At 41.4% G+C, this 15,506-nt stretch overlaps 1 protein-coding gene across 2 annotated transcripts in view; it reads right to left on the bottom strand.

The window, feature by feature from the left end:
* HMGA2 (high mobility group AT-hook 2) overlaps nt 1–11,050 on the bottom strand; it is a 113,260-nt gene extending 102,210 nt beyond the window's left edge. The window contains exons 1-3 of one of the 2 annotated variants that reach the window (XM_027680585.1): nt 10,664–11,050; nt 9,241–9,472; nt 6,485–6,571 (exon numbers count right to left, since the gene is read on the bottom strand). In XM_027680585.1, coding sequence (XP_027536386.1) covers nt 6,485–6,571; nt 9,241–9,351 — 198 coding nt within the window. In that variant the 5' untranslated portion in view covers nt 9,352–9,472; nt 10,664–11,050. Of the gene's footprint in view, nt 1–6,484; nt 6,572–9,240; nt 10,106–10,663 lie in introns of those variants that run through there. The other variant, XM_027680583.1, reaches the window with a different exon arrangement.
* Nucleotides 11,051–15,506: the final 4,456 nt, after the last annotated feature.

Here is a 15,506-nt window from a genome sequence, read left to right as displayed (position 1 = left end):
ATCAACTGTGCCATTAAATAAATCACTTGCTGGTCAATCTCTGTAACATATACTGTAACCTAATGCTGTGTAAATTGGATCTCTCTAAAAGAGAACCTGAGCTGAGGAACCAGTGGAGGAATCTCTACAAAAAAATTGCCCTGTGAGTTAAACACAATTACTTTGAAATAAATACCTTGCCAATAAGAAAACTGTGAAAAATAAAATTCACACTCCTAAAGGGCAAAATTATCACTCAGACTTGTTAAAAGAGTAAACTTGAGCTTTAATCGTTTATACCAGTGTTACATGTAAGGTGAAACCCTCTTATGAGAATACTTGTTAAAGTGCATTTACTATATCCTGTAGCTGTCTATTTCAGAGTTTTGTTTCCTTTAAGTGTTCGTTTCTTTATACCTTGTAACACGATGGATGCAAAAAAAAAGATGTGATTTAGTTTTGATAAGCTTTAGCCCCCTGCTTCTATGTTTACTTCATGAAACACTGGACATAAATCTTAAAAGAAAATATTTGTTAAAATTGTTCTTAACAAATCAACACCTGACATGTGATCAAAGCACTAATGCATTTATTTTCTTCTGTGTAGTACCACATCTGAAGGAAAGATCCTTTTCCAAAACTCTATTAAAACCAAATTATTAAAAAATAATTAACTTTTTGGAAACAAAAACTACTTTGTCTCACAATTAAAATTCCTACAAACCTGACACAAATTGTAACTTCAACTACAGCACACAATCTAGTTATCTAGTCTCTAGAAAGAGAAGATGAGAGATTTCTCTGAATAACTAAACTTTGCTTCCTGCCATAAACTGTCACACAGTGTGGCCACTTGCCATGAGCAGTGCTGCGCTTTACCACTGAGGAAGGTCCATGTCAGAAGTGGCTAGTGTTCCTGCTGGCTAGTTTGGGTATCAGTTTGTCAAATGCTTGGGGACCTTTCAATTGAAAGGCACTAAATTCCTGCTGTATATCACTTCTACCTCATGCTAGAAGAAAAACATTTCCATAGTTTTTATCAAAATTAAATCTTTCCCAGAGGTGAGCTGAGCAAACAGTCGTCAGGCATGCCAGAGATGATGTTTTGGTACAGAGCAATTCTGTAAGCAAAAAGCAAGGTTTTCACAGACTAAACTGCAGAAAATGAATGACAAGAACCTCCAAAGTGGATGTTTGTATCTCCTTTCCAAGAGAAGAGAAAGACAAAACACTTCTGGAACAACCAAAAGGAGTAGTGCCAGTACAGTGGTAATGATAAAGTCATGAAGTTTAGGAAAATATTCCAACTCTTTCCCTCTGGATTGTTTTTTAGTTTGCATTTTGCAAACACAGCCTCTATTTTCTCCAACAGCACAAGACTGTCTTTTAATTTAAGCACTTGAAGAAACGTTTTACTGCAAATCAGATCAATAATACAGTGTTTCTCTATATAATTTTCAATTAAGAGAAGGAACACAAGTGCCAAAACATTGCTATTCCTCTGCACAGGTATTTGCATCATTAGAAACATACCAGTCTGTTGGCTCTTTGCTTTAATTAAGTGTTGCCTCTGAAGCTAGGGGCAAATCCAGAGAGAGTGCCAGGCCACTCAAAGGTGGTGTTTAGTCAGGGTTTTTTTTAACATTTGGTGCCACGCTATGAGGCATGACCTTGCTTCATACAGCTAAGACGTGAAATCACCAAACTTAAAGAAGGGTTGGGTATGTTATCAAACACAAAACATATTCCATGAAAAAATATGAAATTTCTTATAAACAATAATATGAATACAACAATTTTGGTATGTCCCATTTTAGGAACAGAATTAAATTTATTTTTTATATCCACTTTTAAGAGCATAATCTATATGGGAAATGTTTTTTATTTGTCCCAGGTGAGAAAGATTGCCATTCCAGTTACTGCTGTCCGGAAGTGAGCTAACAGTTCCCAGGCAGATTTGCAATCCACCTAAGCCCCGTACCACAGGTCTATCAAACCCTGATTACAAATAGCTCCAGTCAACCCTTGGACTTGACTGCCCATCATCTCTGCCTCCTTGTTGCAAAAATGTGCTGTGCCCAGGTAGAAACTGAGGCTATACTACTGAAAGCAATCAACAAGACAAGACAAGTATAAATAACTGAATGGCTATAAAGTGCTTTTTGGGCATCTATACATTCTCAAGGAAGACCTTAAGTGCAACAGAATCCAAATCGGAAGAACTCTATCCACTTTGCAAACTGATCTGCTGGGATCTCAAACAAAATGTGTCAGAGCTGTAAGTCAGGTGAAATAAACAAGAGTTTGGGAGGAAGATCACCGTTAAACTGTGTCAAAAGACTTGCACAGAAACATGTCCCTCTCAAAAAACCCCAGTCATTTAGTAAAAAAAAAAACTCTTAAAAAAACCTTAGGTATTGGCTAAATGCAAAAATATCACACTTTCCATGTGCTGTTCTATCCACTTTAAGCAAGAGTCTTTTGCTTTCACCATCTTGCTCAGAATACCTGATTTTGAGATCTCTTTCAGTGCAATAACCATGCTACAATCACTTGATAAATCTGATCGTGTTTTCCCTCTAAACTTGTAATGATTAGTTTGGTGAAAATGAATGAAGCACAAAGAAGCCAACTAGATTTTTGTGAATGGATTTAGGGCAGAGTCCTGGTCACATGCACTTCTCTGATTTGGTGGTTTTCTGTTTGTTGTTTTGTTTTGTTTTTTTACCTTTGGACTGCTTAACCCAGGGACATGCACTTCTACATACCAAACTCTGGCCATGTTATGTAGAGACTAATGTAGAGACAGTAGCAAGTGTAGTCACACACAGGATTATAAGTTCTGATTTTCAGAAGATGATCTATCATCTATATCTATATCTGTAGATATTTTCAGTGAATCTCAATACATTAATAACTACAACAAAACTCAACCTATTTTAACTGAAAGTAAATTTTACCAAAGAGCTCTTACCATTAGATATTCCTGGGATATCCCTTGACAATTTCTTGAAAGACAAAAACATGGTATCTATCACTTCTTCTTTTTTAACCTCACAAATGTATTTCCTGCTTCCAAGTAGGAGAGTATTTATGCCTATACAGTATTTTTGCCAAGCCAAACTACACTAGCTAAAGAAAGAAAAGCCCTTGAAAGGGAAATGTGATGGGCTGGGAACCCAGCTTAGTATAATACATAAAACTCAAATACAGAACGCCCTGGAAATTAAAAAGGAAGATCCCCACTAGCATCTTCCTGGAAAACTAGTTGTGCTTTAGGGGAAAAAAAAACTCACTTCACATTTTGCTATTTTTTTACAAATATTTTAAATTAACAACAGAACAACTTCTTTAAAGACGCAGACTGCAATAACAACCCAATTGTGGGGACTCAAGTGCAAGGTGATCAGGAATCTTTTTGTATCTCTCTCTTCTCATCTGCTAACACATTCTGTTCCTTCTGTTTGTGAAAAATTAAACAACTGAGAAATGGTTTGGTCTTCTATAAAATGCAGTTCACCTCCTGTGTCCAATTTATAACAACTTAGGCATCTGTGATATGCAATGCTTAAAAAAAAAAAGACATATTACCTAAAATTAGAGTAATTGCCACATTATTAGCTGTTCAGTTAGTTTTGCAACATTCTGTATGCATTGTCAAGTTTCACATTGCTAATTTCCTACCAAGCACTTGGTTTTCAGATGCCCTAAGGCCAGTACTAAGACCAAACATAAGCTCTGAAAGCTTAAAAAAACAAAACAAAACAAAACAAAACAAAACAAAAAAAAAACACACAAAAAAACCACAAGAAAAATCCTGTCAACCAAGAAATTTTAAATACACAACACTACCATGATTTCAGGGTAAATTGTCCATCACCTGATTTAAGGGTATTTCCTTTCTGAAGTATAGCAAAACAAAGCCCCAGTTCCAGTTCTGGAGTATTTTTAACTCACTGCCAATGTGCAATACATTTTTAATTGTGATGTGTAATGCTTTGCAAGAGAACACCCAATCAATTAATCATGAGTGCCTTCTTATGGCTGCTCGGTGGGTTCTCCTGGTCAACGTTTATCTAACATGTTGTGAACACTCTAAAGCATTTCAATGAGCTCCCTTTGAAACACACAGTATTCTTTAGAAATTCCAGCAAATTCCAGTTGGGTGTATAGTACACCAAGGTTCAAATGTAGAGGGGCTTAAGCTAAGATAGACAGTCCTCCTTCTCAGAGTTGAGACAGGCTGGAGAAAATCTTAATAAATCTATGTATGCATACGTATGTGTAAATATGTTTACCACAAAATCAAACATACAGCTCACTCTTTTTAGAGGTGAGACCCTCACCACCAAATGAAGCTTTTTTACAGCGCCAAAACATTCCCATGCATATTACTGTTAGAAAAACTATTGGAATTAATATTACATTAAAAGATACTTTGAGATGCCTGGTGAGAAGCCAAACCATTTTAGAGAGGGTCAATTATCAATTTGGAAAAAGAGTTAAAATATTTATTTGAAATGGGATCCCAGTCGCTTTCTTCTAGTTAGGCTTTATAAGCGTTTTATGTTTTAGAGGATTTAACAAACATTTATATACTTTATCTACAAACCCAGAAACCAGTAAGACTTGTAATTACATACTCCTCAAAGGTTTTTTTAATTATAAAAAAAGACGTGGTCTTTGGTCCATTTTTTACATTAGCAACACCCAAAAGGGTTTGCTTTAATTACAGCAGTAACTTGATGCATTCTGAAAATCAAAATGTTATAAGGAAATTGCTCAGTTTGTAAATTAGATTAAGAAAACACAACTATGTACCAGAATCATCTGGAAAACTTTTGACTTGATAAACCTACACATATATGAATGTTTAAAGTTATTTTCCATTTATACTGATTTCCAAATCACTCATGTAAATGAAACAATGTTAATATTTCTTTTAGAAGAATCTTTTAAAAACACATTTCTATGAATTACTTAAAATCTAATCTTATTACAAATATTTCTCCTAGGAAAGTCAACACTCCTAGGAGTAATATTTAAAATATTAAAGCTCACATTTGGATTTGCTAGACTAATAAAAAATGCTCTCTCTCTTCTCAAGAGTGACATTTAAACTATTTCAAAGTACATCTGAGGAACACTTTTACAGTATAAAGAAAAAAAACCTCAACATTTTAAGCACGTTACCTTGAAGAATGACTTTGACATACTTTAAATACTTAACCTGTAAAGTATTTTTTAGTAATTCGTTAATTTCTTGATAGAATATACTGGGGTTTTTTCCAGCCCAGAAACTAAAAAAAAATTTTAAAATCTGAATTTAAAGAGTTGGAAAATTCACACAAATGCTGAAAACATTTTAAACAAAACAGACGTGAAACCATAGTCACCTCCTAATGATTAGATATTTATCAGTAGTTGCTATAGTAATTTATAACACTGAAAACTATGAACTTAATTCTGGTCAGTACCAACGGCAAATGAACCATAATTAGATGAGGACACAAATACCTTTGACATAGGTTTTGTCACAGACTTCCTTAAAAGATACTGATACACTTAAGCTCTACAGTTCACTACCAGATTTTGTAAGCTTTTGTTTCCAATTTAGTACCTGTAAATTAGTGCTAACTGCTGTATAACCATCAACATAAACAAATTTTCCATATTTGTTTTCAAGCCTATACACAACTATTTGCCTTCCCTAAAATATTTCCTAGAGAATGGTACTACTTGCCTTGACAGTATAGTTTTTTAACGCTGTGCTTTCCCCAATTCAAATAATATTAAGTCACTGTATTTGTGATGTAAAGTCCATGCACTAAATACAGTGACTTCAGAGACCTTCTCCTATAGCTAAATGCATTCAGAAGCACCAGAATAAAAGTTTACTCCCATCATCAAGCAGAAGTTGTGGTTCAGAGGACTAATAGTACTTCCAGTAAAAGTCTCTTTGAAACTGATTACTAAACAAGATATAGCAGGCTTTTACTGTAACTCACAGTTTACTTTAGCATCACATTTTAAAGCTGTAAATTTCAATATATGCACTTATTTCCATCAACACATAATTGGATTTACCTCTAATTAACCTATGTTTGACAAAGCACTCAGCTTTAATATACAGATTTGGTCTGTAGTAGTAACAACTGTAAGTGGGCAAGAAATTAATCTTCCTCTTATAAAAATTTTAATGAAGAAAATAATATCTTTAATATTGATTTCCTTACTAGATACAGGATATCTCAATGGTTTCTCATCATATACATTATGTTATTTCACTAACCTGTACACTACTCAAAAAGCAAGATGCCCTTATAGGTTCTGTACTTATGGTCTTCTTGTTAATTCTAGTTTTAAAATGCAAAATTCATGCTTTATGTAGCTTCCATTATTAAAAGGGTTCCAACCTCACAGTTCACAGCCTAAATGACTGGATTTTTTCCTACCAGCTGATGAAAAAACAGCATTAGTAACTCTTTCCCTTTAATAGTCTCACCTTCTGAGCTGCTTTAGAGGGACTCTTATTTTTGCTTCCTTTGGGTCTTCCTCTTGGTCTTTTAGGAGATGGTTCACCAGTTGGTTCCTAAACACAGGAAAACATGCTATTGTGGCAAAAGGCAACAACTAACCCAGAAGATCTGAAGGATAAACTATAACAGAAGTTGCTTAAAACATATGAATTAATAGTATAAATAACATAATATTAAAAATGCAACATGAAAAATTAAACAACTCCAGGTTAAAAAAACCCCACTTTTGCACAATAAAAGAGTTTAACTTCCCTTATAATTGCATAAAAAAACTTTGAAAAGTTTGTATATTCTAACGGAAGTTATAGGAGGAAACACATTTTTTAAAGATAGCTATGATTTCCCTCATATAAGAATGATTATTCACCAAATAATAGTTACCCATTTAATTGCAATTGTATTTCATTATAGCAAGATAAAATTATAACATGTAGCTTGTAGCACAAACTTTCTTTGGGAAAAAAGTTAAATACCGGATTACTGTAAAGTAAGCTGAGACTATTTCTCTCTCAAGGCCACAAATATTGGGGAGGGGGAATTTTTTTTCTGTTGTTCTGCAGTCGGCATTATATTCACACCTATTCTAAAAATAATTCATTTGTATTAAAATGCAAATGTAAAAGTTTCTTCAAATATGAAAATAGTAAGCCAAAAAAACTTGACCAAAGAAAAATCTGAAACAAAATCCCAACTCTAAGATGAGTTGACAGGAACACTCATTATTTTAGCTATTTTCTTAACTAGTTCCTTTGCCCGACATTAAATATCCAGTTCTTAAAACTGGGTATGAATTACTAAGAGTTCAGATTCCAAATATTTATTCAGCGAATCATAAACACTATAAAACTCTTCCAGTCTTAAATATTATACATTTCATTCAGGTTACAGGATGTGGTAAAAGTAATTAAATGCAGTTTGCTAACTTAAACCAGTTTAAATCCCTTCAGCTTTTACAATTCCCAGGTAGGTTAAGGGGAGGCTGGCGAGAGGACTCCCCAAGTGCTCCAGCTCAGTGGTGAGCCTTGCAAGCACTGCACATCTGGGCTGAGCACATTGAAGGAGACGCGCTTTTCTTTCACTTCCATGCATTCAAATGCTATGGGAGGAAAAAAAATAAAATGAAGAATACAAAATAAAAAAAAAAAAATAAAAGGGACCCCTGACGCAAGTCCGCAGGGCCAGAGGGTGCCGGCTGCCGGGGCTGGGCGAGGGCAGCCAGAGGGTGAAGCGGGAACGGGGACAGAGCCCGCAGCCGGTCCGGTGGAGTGTCACCGACGGCAGAGCGAGAAAACTGGGGTCTCCGCTTTTATGGCTTTCCAAATAGTACTTTCTGTGCAATTTACAGGACCATATAGGAGCGGGGGATGGGGGATGGGGGGGGAAGTAAAGCAGACGGTTTCCCCCGGCTACCGGCTCTGCTCCTCAGCTCCCTCCGTGTTTCGAGCTCCTCGAAGGTTCTCGTGGCAGTGGGGCTGATGCCAAATGAATGGGAGTAAACATGTTTAAAGCCCGCGGAAGCTCGCTTTAAAATGCGCCCTACTCCTCAATCGTGACTTCCGAGAGAGGCAGGGAAAAGGCTGCAGGCGGCTTCGCGCTGCTCCCGCCGAGCTGCGGGAACTAATTGGTTGCATCCGCAGGCAAAATCCCCCTTCGGCGGCGCCGCCGGAGGGGCTGCAGAGCGCGGAGGGTCCTGCCAGGCCCCTCACCCCGCGGCGGGGGCTGAGCGCGGCCCGGCAGCTCCAAACGATGCGACAATGGCACTTCGGGAAAGGAAGGGAAGGTGGTGGGGGGGAGAGGGGTGTGGGAATAATGCACGGATCTAGCATCCTTAGCGTGGATTCAGGTCTTGCAAGTCAAAAAGAGAAGCCCAGCGCGTCCCTTTCGGGGCCCGGGAGGAGGCTGTGGGTGCGGGTGGGAAGGAGCTCCCCGCACTCAGACACCCGACAAGCGTTCCCGTCGCCTTGACCTGCCTGCAAAAGCGCCGAAGCAAAGGCAAAAGGTGTTGCAAAGGCAGGGCAAGCCTCCTCCGGCTACCTCCCCCACCTCCATCGACAACGGGGGCACCTCTCTGCATACGATGACGGGGCGAGGGAGGGAGGTGAGGAAGGGGGGAAAGCCGGGGGGCGGGGGGGGGGGGAGGCGAAAAAACCTATGCGACTTTCTAGACACCCTCCTCTCCCCCCAGCCCCAGGATCTAGGGGCAGTCAGGGGCTGGGCTGGTCAAGATCGGAGGCGGCAGCAGCGCCCGGTGGGACCCGGCACATGCACATGCACGCACACACACACACGCACAGACTGAGCTATTGCGAGGGCTGAGAGAGAAGGGACAGGAGAGCCCCGTTCCTTGCTCCTCGCTTTCGCAATTTCAAAATCAGCTCGAAATGACCCAGCGAACGCTGGTTGGTCGGAGCCGCGCTGCTCCATGTTCCCCATTTACATTGAAAAGCCCCAGCTCGCTCCCTGCACAATAGTGAAAGTCCCGAGGAGGCTCCGAGGCTCAGCCACGAGCAGGCAGCGCCTCGCCGCTTCGGGCCCCAGGGTCTCCCCGCCAGAGCGCCCGGCGGAGCCCCTCGCTACGCCTCTGCACCACCTCGCCGGGAAGCAGCACACAACAAAGCCCCCCACCCCGTCGCTAGGACTGCTTCATTTGCAGCACAATACGTACACGTACATGCCTACAACACTACAGATCTACGTCTCTACGTATTTATGCGATACTGACTTCTGTTTGTTTCCTGGGTCTGCCTCGTCCTCTCTTCTGAAGCTCTGCGGTTGCAGGTTGATCCTGGGCAGCAGTGGAAGGCTGACCGGGTCCCTCACCTTGTGCACTCATCGTGATTTCTGCTGCTCAGCCTGAAACCAGTCTCTCCAAAGCACCTTGGAAGGGGAGGAATCAAAACGAGCTCTTGCTGCTTTTGCTGCTCGCTGCCACCACCACACCGGACGTCCTGGTGCTGCCAAAAAGGAGAAGAGAAGGGGAGAAGGAGGAGGAGGAGGAGGTGATGGTGGTAGTGGTGCTGGTGGTGGTGGAAGAGGAGGGGGAATTAATCTCTCTTACAATTTAGGAATGATTAGTAACATGAAGCAATTCAAAAGAGGGGAGGCAAAAAAAAAAGAAGAAGAAGAAAAGGCAGAGTAAGTTACAACCCTGGAAATAGAAGGAGAGAGGAAAATACTCCGAGGGTAGTCGGGAGCAAACCAAGAAGGGGGGGAAAATCCTACAAATTGAAAGCAAGTGGTGGCTATCGCGCTTAGATCGGATCAGGACAAATTAAGATAAGACACACTGAAAATGGACTGAGAACACTGCACAATCTTGCCAAAAGCATGCACCCTGGGAAGATGGGGATTTCGGCAGCAGCAGGAGCAGCGCGCAAAAGGAGCGATCACTTAAAAAATAATAATAAAACGATTTGGGAGATTGGGAAAAAAAAAAAGGGGGGGGGGCGGTCCTGCGTTCGTGTCTGTGATGCGAGTTGCTGAGACTGGAAATATTATTATGCGAGTCCTGCCCACGGACTGAACTAGGATGGGGGTTAAGAAAAAAAAAAAGGAGGAAAAGAAAAGCCACTTTTACCCGTGGGTGGAAAAACCAGGAGGGGGCTGTGCGGGGGGAAAAAAAAAAAAAAAAAAAAGGAGGAGGCAGGGTGAAAACCCGGCGATGGGGGCCTGGCGGCCGGCCAGATAAAACACGAGCAGCACGGCAGCCGGGGCAGCGGCGGCAGAACGCGCCGCCGCCTCACGTGTCCCGCACCGGCCTGGCCGCGCCGCCACGGCAGGTTTAAAGGGCCAGCCCAGGGTCCCGGCGCGGGGGGGTTCTGCCGCCCCGCACACACCGCACACACCGCACACACCGCCGCCGCCGCTCCACGTGGGGCCCCGCGGAACAAAGGCGGCCGCGCCGGGGCCGGCCCGGGGACGGGCCCCCCTCCCGCCGGTGCGGCTGCCGGGAAGGCGCTGCTATTGCGGCACGGGCTCGGCGCCTCCCGAGACGGCCGCGCCGGGGTAATATGTGGGCGGTGTACCCCGACAGCGGGTCGGACCTGTCCTGTCGGGAGGGTAACGGCACGGGGAATGACCTCTTGCGGAGAGCCCTGCTCCATAAGTAGTTTTTTCCATAAGCACGGCGGGGCTGCAGGCGGTACCTCTTCACAGACGCGGCAAGCAGGGTGTCCAGCAGCCCTCTCTCTCCGCCGGTGTTAGGTCCTCTCCCGTGCAAGCCATGCGTAGGCGCCCCTTCTCTGTGGCATAAGGAGACGGCCACAAAGGCCAGGGAGGACCACGCTGTCTGTGCGTCCCCCAAAGAAAACGGTCGGACCTGGGCTTCATGGGCACCTTGGGCATTTCCTCCAGTCCCACACCTCCCTCAAGGTCAGATCGCATCCTTCCTCCCCTACTCAGAGGTGGACGAGCACAGGAGAGTCCTCAGAAGGAAATAAAAAGTTGCATTATCGTATATAATACTGAAGAGGGCAGAGATACTGCTGCAATGCTCCTTGTACTGGCTATCGAAATACAACCAGTTGTCTTGATACCTTATAAATTCTTAAGTCTATAGATAAATAACATACTCAGGCAAAATGTTATTACAGTAAAACATACACAGTCATTGACCATCAAGGGCTGCGCTGAGGAAACAGCTATTTCTGAGGAATAGAAAAAGTACGCTACAGACAGATGGGTTAAAGAAAAAGTAATCCTAGAATACTTCTTAAAGCTGAAAATATTTCCAAAGTGTTCTTAATCCAATCATAAGGCTCCCAAAGCCTGCTTCCCTCCCATCCCCAAAAGCAACCAGCTATGGAAGATAGACACAGTCCATCTGTTAAATGTAATAGCTATAAGAAAAGTCTTGTAGTCTCAACTACACTTCGTACAATACTCAGTTACCATCACACCATGAAGCAATCCACAGGGCCCTACATCTATTCTGGATATCAAATGATAAACTGCTGTATGAGATCAGGATTCCAAGCAGAGGCTGTGAAATCTATAGTTTAAAGTGTAGCAGCACATAACTTCTATAACATCCATTAATCTCTTTAAAAGCATATTCATGTATTCATTTCTCTGGAAAAAAGTGGTACATTAAATTGGTAAAAGTCTGTAGCTCCAAAATGGCCATCTCCACACAGTCATCCTATATGGGCTATTAATAGTTCTACTAGTCTTCCTTTCAGTAGTTTTAGTAACTATACTGTAGTCCAAAGATTTTTTACATACAGTTATAAGCAAATAATCTTCATATGGAAGCAGTGTTCCTAAACTCACTGTTTGAAAGCTGCTCCAGACAAAAAAGGTCTTGATGCTTGCACTGTGCCCAGCACAAGAGTTTGGATCTTTCTACAATCTGCCAGCAGATGCACCATCATAAGAATTAGTATCCAAGATCTAAACCACTATGGGTCTTTCATTTATTTGAAATTGTCCTGATTATCTCCTTAACCAAAAGTCCTTAGATTATAGACCAATGTGATATTCCTGATGGCAGCTTTGGAGATACAAAGCTTTCTAGACTAATAAAAAAACTTGGTTTTATGTCATGTATATTCTGAGTATCTTAACAGAGGTAAACAACATGATATCCAGAACCCAGAAAGCCTGGCTTCCTCAAGTGGCTGGTAGAAGCTGAGGAGCCAAAACCAGCTCTTGGTTTTATCCCAGGTTCCTTTCTAAAAGAGATGTGGTAGCTGTTCCTTCCACTGTTCCAATCTATTTTCTGACAGTATAACTATATTTGCACAATATTCAGTGCAAACACGAGTGAATACAACTGTATAATTAATTTGAGGGAATCCTGCAAAGTCACTGGAGTAGAGATGACCTACTTTCCACCAGCTTTGGTCTGCGATTTAAGTTTTGGTCTATCAACAAAAGTATTAATTGTCAGTGCTTTTTTTTTCTTTTCCACCCCAAAAGCATTCATAATAAGGTAGGAAATTTATAGGCATAAAATAAGGCCTGGTTTCACTCTCCATAAGTTTAAAAACTCAGGAAATTTCCAAAGAAATTAGAGGAACTTCCTAGAAGATTAAGAAGAAGACAGTGAAAAATAAGGTGCAGATTTTGTTACCTAGCCCAGAACACTTGGAGGCCATTTGTTATTCTGTAGTCAGTGTGGTGGCTTGTAGAGGGTTAATTGTCTCTGTTCTGAGACTTTTTTTCAATTGTGCATTCTAACAGCAACATTAATATTTTGCATCAGAACAAAGAACCCAACATTGCAGGAAAGTATCTTTTAGGAAGACAGAAAATTACAGGTTAAATAGGCCTTGGAGCTTATAAATAGCACCAATAAATGGCTTTCCTTGCTCACTTCTTCATCACCTCCTTTCTCAAAAGTCCACGGATGCCGAAGAACCACAGCCTATAAATCAATAGGCTCATGGTGTGCATGGTCATGGGGAGATGTCACCTATAGATAGCAACCTAACATAACCCATACATAAGTATAACTAACTTCCACCAGTGGAAGTCTGTGGGCTCAGATGGTCTCAACTGGCAGTTCTTTACACAAGGAAAGAACATTTTTCTTCCAAGTTATAACATTTCTCTGAAGGTCTGTGATGCAGACTGTGTGACAGAAAGTTTGTCACCAGCTTTACAGTGCTTGCTCACCATGTGTGTAAGAGTGCAAAGAGCCACGGCACCTCTCTGTCATGCTCAAGGAGGTCATGTTTTCTCCACCCTAGTTCTCATGGAGTGTAAGCTACTCAAAAGTGGTAGCGATAGTAAGTTTAAGACTTTAGCTCAGGGAGAGCAGCAATATTTTAACTTTGAAAGGTCTCTGGCCAGGGTGGGAGAGCAGATGGTAAAATTTACAAGGATTTTTCTGCTCATTTCCTCAGTTCTTCAAGGAGCTTACAGCTCTACACTGCCTCAGAAAGCTCCTTAGAGGAACAGCCTTGGTCTACCACTGCTAGAGATTGCCACGTCTAGAAGGGTTGTATGTCGGTTGGGTATTTCACTTTTGTTGCCAAAGATATTTGTGTACTCAAAGGCTACACTGGGTACTCAATGAACTGGGAATCCTAATACTCTGCTTCTAGAGAAACAGTCCTCGCAGGAGAAGTACATTTTGCAAACATTGTCTATATTTCTGGGAAAAGTTAACTTTTGTTTTCCCTTGTTCTTTTTGAATTGGCTCCCTCTGGTCTTTGGGGATGCAAGACAGAAGAGAGAGGAAACTTGAGTGCACCTATCAGATGGGCCAAGGTGAATCACCACTCTTCCACTCTTTTCATCTAGCTGGTAGGACCAACAGCAGTCTGCTTCATAATCAGCAACCTGGAGATGGCTGGGAGAATGCTTTAGGGAAGCATGACTGTGACTGACGAACAAGACCCAGAGAAGAACATTAAGGCTCACTCTCAGGCCTTGCCTGCACTGGGGAATTTTCTTCCCTCCTCCAAATTCCCACCATTGCCAATATGAATGCAGCTGCACAATTGTTAGAGATGTTGGGAGGCATAATATATGAGTTTTCATCTAGTCAGACATTTGCAGCACTGTGTCAATTAACCCTCCTCAGAGCAGGGTTAACTGATACAGTGCTGAAAACGGCTGCTGGAGCTGAAAGCTGTTTATACTAAGGTTCCCATTGTTGCTAACTCTGGTGCAGCTGCAGTGGAATAGGCCCACATGGGATTATTTGTTAACAATTCTCCAACTTAAAAGCTACTTCAAAATGCAACACAGCCACCTTATGGGCCAAAACATGCTTCCACTGCACCTCAACAGCTATACATGTAGGCAGTCACCATTCATAATGGGATTTCTTTCAGTCCAGGAGTTACTTTTTGCATTTCTATATGAAATACTCAGTATTTCATCTCAGCAAATCAGTGTTCCTGTCCCCTCCATAGAACTGTCCCTGCTCATTAGTTCTCACTAGCTCTGGGCTTGAAGATGTGTGTTGGAAGAGCCAATTTTCTGGTAGTGTCTTTTCATTGATTCATACATTCATTAATTCAAAATTTGCCCTTTCACTCACGGAATATTTGAATTTGTTTTTGGTTTTAATTTCTTAATGCAGATTCAGTTCTTTAATTTATGGCTGTAGCTTCTTGTTCACTAGCAATTTTGCTTTTTTTATTGTTAACAAGTAAAACCTGATTTATGCAGAATAGCACTCTAGCTGATTTCTGATAAAGTTCTATTTTGAATGAGCAGAGTTGGCAGAATCAGTCCCAAGTGTTTTCATGTGCTTTAGGAAGCAGTTGTGAAACAGGCTGCTGAAGTGGGTATTTCACCTTCTGCTGAGTAAGACTAATACTTCTAAAAAGGCCTTCACTATCCTTCTTCCACATCCATGTCTAACACTAATTAAACAAGAAAGTGTTGTTTGGCATTTGTTACACTTTTGAACAACTATTTATCAGACAGATGCTGGCAGTCAGGTTTTTTAAGTGCAATCTGCAAGTGTGAAAATTTTGAAGTCCAGGCTCAGCAAAAATCTCAGTGAAAAACTCTAGCTCACTAAAACCGTTGATAAATGACAAGCAGGTTTCAGTTCATGCACAGCATTTTATGCAAATATAGAACACAGCTATTTGCAGAATTCTGGGCAACTGCCTATGCCTGTGAATATCTACAGAGGCTCAACATATCTGCCCAGGGAAATGGCAAAGGGGCAGACACAGAGGAGATGTAATCCACAGGCTCCCAGCTGTGAAAGTAAGCAATACAGCTCAGCTCAGGGCATGGGGATGTTGAGCAAAAACGGATTTGGCAGAAACTTGGATACAGCTGGATATTTTGAGAAAGGGGAACGGAAGTGGCTCACTCTTCCTTCATCCCTGATACTGCTGTGGTGACTTGTTTTTCTCTCCCAGAGATCCCTTTGGGCAAAGGGACTGGGCACAGTAACTGAGTAGCCTGCAAAGCAGGTGTGACAGCTGTCTGTGGAGGGAAAGAACAGCAACATATTGACTACCCCTTTAGCTCATATTGAGCTGTGGGGATGCATGATAAGATTCACAGGTCACA

Source organism: Neopelma chrysocephalum, unplaced genomic scaffold (assembly GCF_003984885.1).
Source record: "Neopelma chrysocephalum unplaced genomic scaffold, ASM398488v2 Primary Assembly neopelma1_59, whole genome shotgun sequence".
NCBI classification, from domain to species: Eukaryota; Metazoa; Chordata; class Aves; order Passeriformes; family Pipridae; genus Neopelma; species Neopelma chrysocephalum.
The sequence above is the reverse complement of the archived record's forward strand: the minus strand, read 5'-3'. Positions and strand labels throughout refer to the sequence as shown.